The 13,990-nt window shown below is 43.1% G+C and overlaps 1 protein-coding gene and 1 non-coding gene across 12 annotated transcripts in view; both read right to left on the bottom strand.

The window, feature by feature from the left end:
- Positions 1 to 13,990, bottom strand: part of ANKRD44 (ankyrin repeat domain 44) — a 140,388-nt gene that overhangs the window by 25,094 nt on the left and 101,304 nt on the right. For 6 of the 11 annotated variants that reach the window (XM_054171559.1, XM_054171550.1, XM_054171501.1 and 3 more), the window contains exons 15-17: positions 10,610 to 10,693; positions 9,045 to 9,156; positions 2,272 to 2,298 (exon numbers count right to left, since the gene is read on the bottom strand). In XM_054171559.1, the coding sequence (XP_054027534.1) occupies positions 2,272 to 2,298; positions 9,045 to 9,156; positions 10,610 to 10,693 (223 nt within the window). The remainder of the gene's footprint in view (positions 1 to 2,271; positions 2,299 to 9,044; positions 9,157 to 10,609; positions 10,694 to 13,990) is intronic. The other 5 variants (XM_054171521.1, XM_054171584.1, XM_054171540.1 and 2 more) reach the window with 3 other exon arrangements.
- Positions 12,462 to 12,533, bottom strand: TRNAP-UGG (transfer RNA proline (anticodon UGG)). The gene has a single exon. It is a non-coding gene; the product is annotated as a tRNA-Pro (tRNA).

The following is a 13,990-nucleotide window of genomic DNA, read 5'->3' as shown; positions in this document are numbered from 1 at the left end:
CATGGAGCATCTCAGCAATGTAAAATTAGCCATAAAAGGAGATAATACTTCCACCATGCATAGAAGTTTTAAGCTACACAGTAAAAGGCAGGCATCAGAAGAAACCTCAAGCCGCAGAAAGGATGGGTGCTGCTTCAGATCCTAAAAGGGAAGAGAGCATGTGATCCTGTACAAGAATCCACACCCACACCTCTAGGCACAGCCATCTGCTCTGTTACAGGTTTGATCTAACTACCACTGAAGTGAAAGTCACTCTTCCTTGGGAGTTTTACTAGGGAAAGCAACCCCGACATTCCAACATGCTCCTCCCAGCACTGCTAATGGACTTTTGTAATTTGATGCTATTAATGCTAAGTGTAGGATGGCATAGCATTAGATCTGTGTGTGGAACCTGCTCTGAAAGACCATTAAGGAAACTGGGCTAGGAAGTTTTCACACACCTAAAGAGCTGCTCAAAAGACAATTAAGAGAAAAGAAACAGCTGAACATTGCTCTTTTCCACTAATTACATAGCAGTGTAGTTTACCACTTACAAGGTCACTTAGAAGTGCAATTAGTGACACTTTCTAATGTCACTTTCAGACCTGAATACAAATATATCAGCTAGGATGTCACTTTGAGCCTCATCTTTCCTGATAAGTTGCTGAGGAAAACACACCAGCAGCAGCTTCTTTCCAATAAAAGCTTTTAGAGCAAGTAGCAAGCAAGAGATTGAAAGCTCTCTTCCACTGTTTCAGAAGCAAGTGGTAAAATGAACCTCTGTACACCTTTGTAACAGGGAAGCACATTTTTAAATCACAGAACTACTCTTCAGTGAATAATTGAGTGATGAAGTGGCACAAACAAATCCAGGGGCACAAGCAATGCTGTAAGCTCTCTCCATATTTGTAAATAAAAATGATCTAATTGTTTTCATTTTTTCAGGTTACAACCAGTATAGATCCTTAACCCAGGGTCTGTCTGCCTAAAATCAGGCTTTAAAAATCAGATTAATCAATGTTTGCACCAATTTCACTCATTTTCAGTGTCTTATGGGTGAAGTTAAAATGAGATAAGCAAGAAGATGTTTTGCGTGAGCTTGGTTGGACAGTCTGACAAAATTCATCAGTAGTTCCATGCAGCTCTAACAGTACAAAGTTTAAATCACAAATACCCTACTGGAACAGCCACCACCACACCAACAGGACACTTACCTGGCATGTAAGAGAACAACCTTTGTTTTTAAATATATCTACATCTCAAAACTCAAGCAGACCTCCAGGCCACCAACTGTTCTCACATGGGACACTAATCTTCTGTTGGACTTCTTCCAGAGTATAAAGGATGGTTTCATATGAAGCCACACAAGTGCCACAGTCAGCAGGACATACAGGAGAGTCTTGCTCAGGGAGTATTTATACAAAGCAGGACAGCTCCAAATGAGAGCAAGAGATCCCATCCAGGACCAGCTAGTGTGACATGGTGGTCATTTCACAGAGTGCAGAAGTCCCATTTCTTTGTCAGTCAGGGCAGAGATCTGGACTTTCATACTTGACTCACATATATCATGTTGCGTTCTGGCCAGAAATTCTACCTCAGAATTTCTGGAAAGCCTCAGTTTAAGGACCCTCTTCCCCAGGAGAAGTTTTGCAGGATTTCATACCCTTGTGTCAAAGGTGTGGGAAGATTTTTACTTAGCGAGATTGTCATTCTTGAAGCTTTCCTCTGCAGCTAGAATATTTGAGTGCTGGTGAAATACAGCAATGGTTAATTTTAGAAACATTTTTCTTCTTTTTTTGTGGTATTTTGGCTGCTCTCCTCTCATTTGTGCCTCTACTGAGAAACACACACAAGTGCTTCTTAAATTCAGGCTCACTTCAAGATGTATTATCTACATTTCTTCACTGAACCACTTTGGAACTGGCCACAAACTTCCAGAAAACAGACAAGTGTTGGTTCCATTTCACATTTACCAAATACAAAGTGACTTGAGCATCCAGAACAGTGTCATGCCAGTTGGGTACATGCACTTGACTCACAGCTCCTAAGACTGACTGAGGGAAAGCAACAGATTTTCTAGCCAAGCTTGAGCCTGTAAGCCACAGCAAGAGGAAAACCCAGCAAAAACAAAAGCAGTGCACATGCAGTTGTATGAAGTATGAAGCATGCTAGTTAAAGAGTTGTGACTTCTTCTTCAGGCTTAATCAGTGTGAATACAAGGGTTTGCAAATACTGAGAAGTTTAAAGAACAATGAAAATACACAACATGCAATCATTTATTCATTTACTCACTATATCCAATGGAGTTTTGCTTCCAATCTAATTAAAAATGTCAATTAGAATAATGAAAGGCATAAGTATTCAAACATAATGGTAATCTGCAAATGTTTCTTGGGGGGTTTATTTGTGTTGTTTGTGGTTTTTTTTCCCTGTAGAATTAACTACACTGAAGGGAATCCTAAGCCCAGACATGGTCCTGTGTACACCCATCTGTGTGCTGTCCACCTATGCATGAAACACTCCTAAAGCAAGAAGACTGCTACCTGCTGTCAGACACTGTCAGCAGGTACCAGGCATACTGCTTCACAAGGAAGGAGGGCAGAGAGATCAGGAGAATACTTAATCTGCTCCATTTGACAAAATACAGATCCACAAGTGTAAAATACACACACTGGGGAGATGTTGCCTTAGTGAAGTTAGACAGCTTTTTAAAGCCCACAGGCACCAACAAACCAGTGAGGCTTTCTTTTGACAGTCTCCTCATGCAGGCAACCATCTTGCTATATATAAATATGCCTGATTACACCCCCAAAATCCCAGCACCCACAGCTCTTTCTGAGCTAAACAGCTGCCATATGCCACCATCGAACACACTTTGCATGGGATCCTTTTAAGGGAGACAGATATTCCTCACGCGCTTTCATATGACCACCACACACAGATACAGACTCACAGACAGGGATTTATGGCAGAAATCTGTGACCTCTTACCAAACTGAAGGAGAAATGTCTCCTGCAGTTCTGCAATGGCCTGCTGTCAGAAGACAGCAGATGCAAATGCCTTGCTTCTCCACCCCAGCAAGATAAAAATATATTTAAAAAAAAAATCTGCTGGAGAGGCAGAAAATAAACCTCAGAGACACTAGGCGAGGCTTGTGTCCCACAAGCCAAAAGTGCCAGCAGCGTGCCAAAGCCAACGGTGAACTCGGGCACTCGTGGAGTTCACAAGCAGCAATAGCTCTCTAGCAAATAATCAGAATCACCTAATTTCCAAAACAGAAAATCCAAGTCAAACTATACTGCCCCATCTAGCATACACAGCCCCCTATTGATCATTTAACCAACACTAATGCTGACAGCAAAACATAAGTAATGGAATCAATCTACCACTAGGACTGACAGACAGATTAGATTTATTCAAGTTATTGCCAAGCATTAAATTACTAAGTTCCTTGGAAAGCTCTCCTAGGCAGAAGTACAAATTATTCACTGCACAAAACACTATCACCATTGTTTTCTGCTTCCTTTAAGAGAGTGCTGGTTATAGTAACAGACAGGCACTCAGAAGGAGAAAGCCCAGAGCCTATCTCCTAGATGAAGATAGGCTTCTCTCTTCTCCCTCTGCTTTGCTCTTGTGAGACCCCACCTGGAGCACCGCATCCAGTTCTGACATCCCCAGCATAAGAGGGACATGGAACCCATGGAAGTGGGTTCAGAGAAAGGCCATGAAGATGATCAGAGGGCTGGAGAACCTCCCCTATGGAGACAGGCTGCAAGAATTTGGGCTGTTCAGCCTGGAGAAAAGGTGGTTCTGGGGAGATCTAATAGCAGCCTTCCAGTACCACAAGGGAGCCTACAAGAAAGCTGAGAAGGGATATTTTACAAGGGCTTGTAGTGATAGGACAAGGGGGGGGGGGTGGCTTTAAGATTGAGAAGGGTAGATTTAGACTGGACATTAGGAAGAAATTCTTTACAGTGAGGGTGTGGAGACACTAGAACAGGCTGCCTAAGAAGTCAGGGATGCCCCCTCTTTGGAGGTATTCAAGGCAGACTGGATAAGTGGAAGGAATCCCTGCCCATGGCAGGGGACTTGGAACTAGATGAACCAAGTCCTTTCCAACCTAAACCCTTCTATGAATCTGTAAAGCAACAAGCATCCAAGCCAAAGGTTTTTTAATACCTATCCCAACCACAGTTGTGATTCACTCTCCACCAGTGTCCCTTTCTCAGATGGATGAATGAACAAATTCTTGTTTGTAAGAGACATATTTAATTAGCAGCAGCCACAGTGAAGAGCTCTGTGCTTTCAGTTTCTGCATAGGTTAAGTGTTGCAAGGCACAACTTAGCTGTGCCATTCCAGTGGTAACAGCAGGTCTAACAAAAGGTGATTTCCTTCTTTTCAACCTAGCCTCTCACAGCACAGCCAAGGTGGCCTTCTGTGCCCATCCAATTTCTGTTAGCCAAAGAATAAGTTTCATTTGCTGATGGAATAGAGAGAAGAGCAGATTAAAAGAACAAGTAACCATCAATCCTTACAGTCAGAGAAGAGAACTCACTACAGGAGACAGGCATTTAATTCTGTTTGCCCTAACACTGCACACAAACCTATTTTTACCAGCACAGAGTGCTTAACTGGCTCTCCAGACAGAATTCTAATGTGAAACTGTAATTTAAATTTCACTCTTTTCACACCAATATGGATATTGTGATAAAAGATCCTTTCAACGAAAACAAACAAACAAACAAGCCCCCAAAACAACACAAACCTGCCAAAGCATTTTATCTTTTATTCAAAGCAGTCTGGCAATGTGATCATCTCTAAACATCAACTAGTGATCCTGACTGATACCACTGGCTACCAGTCCCCAACGAAGTCAGTCCCAACCTAAACAAACATGAGGCTATTTTCAGGAGGAGGAGAGCAGATGGGAGTGCTTGTGAGCACACATGCCCACCATTCAGCTCTTGTGAATGGCTCCTTACAAATGGAGAAAGAATTCAAGGATCTGCTTCCCCTAATTTTTTAGCAACATCAGTTCAATCGTTGCAGGGCAGCCACCCTTCTAATATTCCAGACAACCTAAAGGTCCACCAGGGAAAAAGCTTTTGTGAGTGTGCTCTTTGCTTGAGCATATAAACACAAATTTGACTTATTTGGGTCGAAGGACGTGACCGCTCTCCATTCGTATTTCTCCTAATTCTTACTTTTAGTATTTCCTAATTCTTCTTTCTCCTCCACAAAGAAATTCCAGCCAAATTGGGCTCACAGTAAGCACAGAAGTCAAAAAATGAATTTTTCTGCAGATAAACCAGCCCTTTCCTAAACTCTACTCAGACATGCAAATGTTTTAAAATGCTGAGACCTCAAAGCCCAGATCAGTTCCCTCAGCACATGAAACTTCTTTTTTAAGTGACTACATTTATTTAGGAATAAGCTTTTTTTGTTTTATATCTGTTATAAAAAAACTACCGAGGAAGAAAAAAATTACCACACAAGGTCTCTGATAAATCTAACATATTCTGGAGTACTTAAATAATTCCCTAATATTTTGCTGAAGTTTAGTATTGGGCATGTAGAGAAAAACCAGTAACCATTACTCATAAAATTAAGCTTAGTGTGGCACCCACTCCGCCTTAGTTTTGATCAGAATTAAGCCTTCATGTTTTCTATGAACTCTTTTCTCTAACAGTTTTATACCCATAAAGAACTGACTGGTTCTAGGGACATTTTAGACATTTTCCAGATGTTTTTTACCTATCAGCTATCAATAATAAACAAAAATATTTACTCAAGAAACCAACAAACAAACAACATCCCAAAAATCCAGTAAAATAACAGTTAATTTGGCACTGAAAAATAATGGCTTTATTTCAGTAATCCTTCCTGAAAGTCTCTCCCACAGGATAGAGGGGTTTGGAAGTATTCAAAAGGGAGAATTCTCTGTGTTGGAGTTCCTGTGATACAGATCAGTTGTTCAAAGTTACCACTGTTAGGAAGGACCTCAACTGATTTCCTATTGCATGAATCAGACCAAAATAAAGTATATTGATGCCTATCTACAGACACATTTACACTGGAATTTGTGGTGCTAGGTTCCCGCTGTTCCTTGAGTAAGGGCATCTATAGAATGACAGAATTATTTCAGTTGGAAAAGACCTCTGAGATCATCGAGTCCAACCATCAACCTAACACCACTATGGCCATCAAACCATGTCCCGAAGTGCCATGTTCACACTTTTATTGAACATCTCCAGGGATGGGGACTCCACCACCTCCCTGGGCAGCCTGTTCCAATACCTGACCCACTCTACTCTTTCAGACAAGCTGCTCCTCATCCCCAAATACTGGCAAAGCCCTACAGCCACAGATCTTTCAAGCAGACACCAGAGCACATGCCTGTGGTCCTTCATGTGCAAGAGGCTAACATTTGCAGCAGTTTTCTTTCATCAGTGTACACAGAGCAGCTGTGTGACCATAACTCTGCAAAGAATGGTTGACCTTGGGTTTCTCTACTGCAGCTGTAGTCACAAACATGAGAAGACTGATACAGAAAAGCATTAACTTTCTCTGTCTGAATATAGAACACTTGCTTCACAGCTGTCTCTACCCCAGTTTGCCTTTCACCTTCCAAAACTAAACCAGAACAACATCTCTGATGTGCACTGCTTTCCCAGCTCTCCCTTTTGTCTAAGCAACACCACCGCTCAATAGCGGCAACACCACTGTCTGTAACTGGTATGTTGCCAAAAACACACACAGTATAGAGCAGAAGAAAAGAGAAGGCATCTTGCTGCAACTGGCACACAGGGCCTGTGATGGGAAGGCCAACAAAGGAGAATTCCCCAGCGAAGACAGCATTGTAGAAACCTCTGCTCACACAAGTCATGCCAGAATAGAATCTAGAGGTAAGACACGGGTCAGGTTGCAAAACATCTCTGTGGCCACACAAGCCTAGGCTTGTGCATGGCACAGAGGGCACCACTCTATATACACCCTGCTTTTGTTCCAAATGGACAGCAGGTTCAGCAGAAGACTCCTTCATCCCTTCAAGCAGAATCACAAGAGATCAGCTCTAGGAAAAGGTGCTAGACAAGGAGAGGGCAAGCTCACTGCCACAAGCACTGAAGGAACAGTGGTATTTTAAGTGTCCTAAATACACATGCTTGAGGGGTTTGGAACACAAGCCCTATGAGGAGAGGCTGAGGGAGCTGGGGTTGCTTAGCTTGGAGAAGAGGAGACTCAGGGGTGACCTTATTGCTCTCTACAACTACCTGAAGGGAGGTTGTAGACAGGCAGAGGTTGGTCTCTTCTCCCAGGCAGCCAGTACCAGAACAAGAGGACACAGTCTCAAGCTGCACCAGGGAAGGTTTAGGCTGGATGTTAGGAAGAAGTTCTATACAGAGAGTGATTGCCCATTGGAATGTGCTGCCCGGGGAGGTGGTGGAGTCACCATCATTGGAGGTGTTCAGGAGGAGACTTGATGGGGTGCTTGGTGCCATGGTTTAGTTGTTTAGGCAGGTTGGATTGGTTGATGGGTTGGACATGATGATCTTGAAGGTCTCTTCCAACCTGGTCTGGTCTATTCTATTCTATTCTATTCACCTTAAAATCCCATTTGAAATTGTGCCCTAGGGCTGGCCTGGTGCAATGACCATCAACTGTTCCCTAGCTGTGGTGATCCTGCCCGTGGGTCAGCACCAGTAATTCTCCTGTGGTGGCCATAACTGACAGCACTGGTAAACATGCTGTGAGAGCACCACGTGCTGCACAGAGCCCCTTCTCAATAAGGAAGCGCTTTGACTCTTCAACAAAGAAAGACAGACCCAAGAAACTCAAACCACCGAACTTCACACAGTGTTCTTACTACAGCCAGAATATCTGCACAATTTACTAATGATAGTATTTTCAAAATCAAGAGGCTGCTTGTATGTGTCACAATGATAGCAGATAGAATGCTGTACAGTGAGTAGATCAGTTAACATTCATCTTCATGATATTTGTCTTTACAGGTCACAAACTTGTGTAAATTCATATTACACATCTCTTGAATCCAATTTTTGGCTAAAAATCTGTGGCTTCTTATGAGAAACAGTTTCTGATTATTCAGGTGCACCAACAGCCAAAGCCTCAGTTCCACTGCAGGCCAGGTTAATCTTGATTAGGAAAGTTTTCCAAGTGCTGCTATTGTTTTACTGAGGAACACAGGCACTGCAGGTATGCAGCTGGCAAAAGCTGTTTGCTTTTGGGAACTATTTACTCACAGTTTGCAAGTCAGATAATGTGCCAGCTGCAGAAGGCACATACACCATCACGCACTCGGAACCATCCTGTATTGCTGGCACATATGCACACAACATTTAAGCACCAGCTTGTTGAACAAGGACTGGATTGTCAAGATTAACATGTTTTAAAGATTCAAACTAGTTGCATCACTCCTCAAATACTGGGTTCAGTTTTGGGGCCTTCGCTCCAAGAAGGGCACTGAGGTGCTGGAGCAGGTCTGGAGAAGGGCAATAAAGCTGGTGAAGGGTCTGGAGAGCAGGTCTGGTGAGGAGCAGTGGAGGGAACTGGGATCAAGTCAGAGGGAAGCTTTGGGGACACCTTCTGGCTCTCTCCAACTCCTTGAAAGGAGGTTGGAGCCATGTGGGGGTTGGTTATCTTCTCCCAAGAAAAAAGTGATAGGACAAAAGGAAATGACCTCAAGCTGCTCCAGGGGAGGTTTAGGTTGGACATGAGAAAGAATTTCTTCCTCAAAAGGCTTATCAAGGCTAGGCCCAGAGTGCCCAGAGCAGTGGAGATCCCATCCCTAGAGCAGTTTACAAGCTGTGAAGATCTGGTTCAGTGGTGACCTGGCAGTGCTCTGTTAATGGTTGGACTTGACGATCTTGCAGACCTTGTCCAACCAAAACTCTTCCATGATTCTTTATATTTAACTGCACCATACTGCATATTTTTACAGATTTGGGAATAGACAAAGAACTCGAATAGTACCCACCAGGGGAAGTTCCTAATACCAGAATATACACATCATGTAAGAGCAGTTAAAAGCCCTCCAAGCACTCACCAGTTCCAAACACTGCCGGTGCCCATATGCAGCAGCATAATGCACAGTGTTGTACCCCTCTTTGTCTTGGATGGATGGATTGGCATCGTTTTGTAGGAGGAACTCTAGACACCTGTGGACAATTCAGTGGTTTAAATGAGAGCTCACAATAAAGTCATACTTAACAGAATTATCTGTTCTTTAGAATAACCTGTTATATTTAACAAGTATCTACCACTGCAGCTAGGAGCAGCACTGACAACTGGCTGTTCATTTCTAGTAGCACCTCAAACCACTTTCCCTCTTTTCACCAACAGCTTCCTACAGTCACCATTTTTAAAAAGAGAAAAATCTTTATTCATCTTTGAGGATCTTCTTTATGAAGAAGCCAGTCTTCAAGCCAGTCTTTGCTACTCTAGATCACATCATTTTCTATTACAAAGATGAGAAAAACCCTACACAGCTCTGTCCCATAATGTAAACGGTCTAGAATTGCTACTACTGCACATAAAAACTCTTTAGATCCAACGACTGGCCTCCAAACATGCACTGTGGCAAGGTGAAACATAAAGGCTTTAAACATGCGTAGATATTTTTTCATCTTTGTTGTGTTTTGGGGGGGGGTTTAAATCATTTGGTTTTCAAAGCAAACTATTCTCTGTATAATGCTGACTGCTCTTTCAGGGCTGGAGGGGAGAGGGCTGGAGCACCTCTCCTGTAGAGACAGACTGAGAGAGTTGGGGCTATTAAGTCTGGAGAAGAGAAGGCTCTGAGGAGACCTACTATGGCCTTCCAGTATCTTAAGGGGGCCTACAGGAAAACTGGTGAGGAACTTTTTAGGATGGCAGGTAGTGATAGGATTAGGGGGAATGGAGCAAAAATAGAAGTGGGTAGATTCAGACTGGATAGTAGGAAGAAGTTCTTCACCGTGAGGGTGGTGAGACACTGGAACAGGTTGCCCAAAGAGGTGGTAGAAGCCTCATCCCTGGAAGTTTTTAAGGCCAGGCTGGATGTGGCTCTGAGCAACCTGATCCTAGTGTGAGGTGTCCCTGCCCATGGCAGGGGGGTTGGAACTAGATGACCTTTGGGGTCCCTTGCAGCCCTGACAATTCTATGATTCTGCGATTCTGTGATCAAGAAATCATTATTTTGTTACCAGTACTTTCTTCCATGGCTTGTAATTTGTAGTGAATGTAAGGCCGTTGAGTGAAAAAACAAACGGGGATTTTGAAAGCCAGAAAGATCATGAAGCTGCTAGATGAAAACATCAAGCTGAGTAAATAAATAGAGGAAGCCAGTGGCTATGTCTTTCTGCAACACACATGCTCAGAGCAGAGCATTAAAGTAAGCCAGTACATGATGCTAAAGACTTCTTACAGTGCTGAAGCAGTACATTTTCTAACAACAAACAGCAGCAAGCACAGAAAAAGCAGTATTAGGGAATATGTATACAGAGAAGAGCACACAGCAATTTAGTTCAGGTTAGTCCTCACTGAAGCCAAGCACTGTTTAGCAGAGCAAAAGCAGAGCATTAACTGGCAGTCTCCAGGATCGGAGTCTCACTGCTTTATTGACACCAAACTTACAGTGCAGCTTCTTTTTCCTTCATCTCACTGGCTCTTTCAAGTTCTTCAGCATTTTCATGGGAATTACCTAAAATATTCTTTCTTCTTAGCACAGAGGACAGAAAAATGCAACTTATTTTCAAAACATCAGTGACTTTGATGCAGTCTGCCACCCGTCCCCACTCTCCTCTCCAAGGAGCTGACCTCCTCCAGCCAACAGTAAGCGTTACCCAAGTTGTGAGAGCACAGCGTGAGTCTGCAGCTTGTTAAGTTTTACAAGGAGATAACTACAATGTGGTAGTTTACTGTCCTGCAAGTCAACGCCCAAAAATACTACCCTCTAGAAAATTCTGGTTTCTATCAGAAACAGTTTGATCATTCCTTTCTAGAGTCCTTCCATTTCTCCCACAGCCTTCACAAAGAGAGTTGTTAGCCATTGGAATGGGCTGCCCAGGGAGGTGGTGGAGTCACCATCCCTGGAGCTGTTCAAGAGGGGATTTGACCTGGCACTTGGTGCCATGGTTTAGTAGTCATGAGGTCTTGGGTGACAGGTTGGACTTGATGATCTTTGAAGTCTCTTCCAACCTTATTGATTCTATGATTCCATGTTGTGTGTTTTGTTTCCTTTGCAGAGGAACCCAGGAATTTGCTTCTTTCTGTAGTAACCTGCTGATTCTTCTACAAGTAGTTAAAAATTAGAGAAACAGGAAACCAATCTATATCTTCATACCCCTGCACACCCAGATCATTCCTGGCCCCTCTGCTTCCCAGCTAGATGGATAGCAAATAGAAGACTATGATCTATGATCATACAATCACAAGCTTGTGGTTATGATCTTTCTTGGCCACCACGGCTAACACAGAATACATTTACAAAGTGCTGACATCATGGATTAGTGGTTTGAAAGGCGTGTAGGAGGATAGTTTGCTGATCTCAATCCCAATATAACATGCAAATTGCAGACTGGATTCTGCACAGTCCAGAACAAGATGTTCTTTCTTTAATATCAAATTTCCCAACTGTAATACCAAGATCTGACATTCTTCCTTGTGGGTGCTAGCAATAATGGGCTATTCTACAAACCCAGGGTCTGCCTGATGTCCACTGTCTCAGAGAACACTGAATTGTAACTAAAAGAACTCCCCTGAACACTAATGTTGTAAACTCACGACAGCACTCGTGCTATGATGATGTTGTACCTGCATCTGCATCCAGTTAACTGCACATCAGTGAGATCCCAAAGTAAGATGCCCTGGACAGAGTAGGTGATGTCATGAAGAAACAGAAACTGCCATTAACCATTTAATGAAAATGCTGCTGAAAATTCCAGTGCAGGAAAAGCTACTTTCTGAATACCACAAGCAACAACTGTTCCCAAACTGGCTATGCAGTAGTGCAGCCCTGCTGCACCAAGACTTCTGCCTGCTCATGACCTGTATCACACACAGTATCACACAGGTTGGAAGAGACCTCAAAGATCATCAAGACCAACACATCAACGCAGACCTCATGGACTAGACCATGGCACCAAGTGCCACATCCAATCCCCTCTTGAACCCCTCCAGGGATGGTGACTCCACCACCTCCCTGGGCAGCCCATTCCAATGGCGAACGACTCTCTCAGTGAAGAAAAAAAACAGACCTTCTCTCAGCGCAGTCTTCTCTGCAATGTCCAGCACTGCTTCCACCTACCCTTTCCCACTGCTTCCATCTGTCTCCCTGCCCACACACAGTGCAGCACACCTCACTGCCAGCTTTTGGGGTTCATCCTGCCTATGGGGATGTGCTTAAGCAGGACGGGGCACCAATGACTCTGTTTTCCCCATACCCGTGCTCCCATGCACTCCAAAAGGAGGTGCATAGCTAAAACCAGGACTCGTCCGGGATTTGAACCCGGGACCTCTCGCACCCAAAGCGAGAATCATACCCCTAGACCAACGAGCCAACACAACCTGTAGTCTACAGCCCAAGGTCAGTAATTATGAACACCCTCTATAATAAGCCTGCCTGACCTGGGGAAGTTTTTCCATTCAGAAGGATAATAATAATAATAATAATAATAATAATAATAATAATAATAATAATAATAATAATAAAACAACATCCATAAAATCACAGACTGCAAATAATATTTCATGTACATAACCCAAGGCTTCTTCCAGAACATATCTGGCAGCGAAATTTAGTATTAAGACATCATTGCCACATCACAATCAACTCAGGTTTGGAGCAAATAAAGGCCACATATCCCTGCCAACATTCTGAATGTGACTAAATTAAGCTTCTTTTTTTAATTAGTGATGGAGTTAGACACATCCTGAAGTTAACCAAGAGCTTATTTGAGAAGCCTTTTTTAATGCAGAAACTTCACTGACAAAGAGCCAGCAGCTGAAAACCACACACAAACCACCATTCTCAACACCCTGAGTAACACCTCACCCTGGCAAGGCAGAATTAGGAACAGCCAGTGGTGAAAGCCTTTCTGCAAGCCAAGCCCAGACCTTTCAAGGTGCTACTACTTTCTTGCCCAACACTGTTCAGGTTTGAGGTGACAGGGAGGACATTTTTATACCAGCATTATCACAGAAGCTACCATGGCTGTGGTATGGCATCCAAACCTCTACCATATATTTAAAATGAAGCTTTTCTGCAGTGGCTTTGAGGTGGCATTCTGCTGGGAATGATCCAAGTGTATTTTTACCAGACCTCACTACACAAGAAGCCAATAAAAATAGTTTCTTAGTGTTTAAAGGAATGAAACAGAGAAACATAGGATGACCTGAAGTAAATACAGGCAGCTAACAATTTTAAGAGAGCACTAACAAGATAATTGAGACTGGTTTATACAGTATGTTATAAGGAAGAAATTGCCCAAATGTGCAGCTATCTGGGAATAAAACTTGCAGTTACTAACCACAGGATTTCCAAATTTCACAGCTGTCTTCTCCCTTCCTCACAAGAATAGCAATTTGTCCTGTCAAAGGATATTCCACAGGCCTCTCTCTCTTTAAAATCTCTAAAAAGTAACCTGTTCCAACAAGGGTGAGCATTTTTATCATCTGTGACAGTGAGGAGAGGCTGAGGAGCAGACCTAGCCCATCTTCCCCGCCAGATGTAGCCCACCTAAGAAAACCTCCCCTTCTGCTGTCTTTTGCTCCAGCCCTTCTAATGGACGTGCAAAGCAGATAGAGAAAATTACTCTTGTGAGGAAAACAGAAGACAAAATGTTGTGAAAATAGTTCAGTAGGACAGGGTGACTGTGAAACTTCATGACATCAAGAGTAAACTGAAGAGCTGAAATGCTACATCAGCTAGGGATTTGGCTTCCAGTCAGAGCATCTCACAGCGTGAAGTTCCACAGACATCTGAGAGAAATTCCTTTGCTAGAGGGATCACTTTTT

Source organism: Dryobates pubescens, chromosome 2, assembly GCF_014839835.1.
Source record: "Dryobates pubescens isolate bDryPub1 chromosome 2, bDryPub1.pri, whole genome shotgun sequence".
Taxonomy (NCBI): domain Eukaryota; kingdom Metazoa; phylum Chordata; class Aves; order Piciformes; family Picidae; genus Dryobates; species Dryobates pubescens.
The sequence above is the reverse complement of the archived record's forward strand: the minus strand, read 5'-3'. Positions and strand labels throughout refer to the sequence as shown.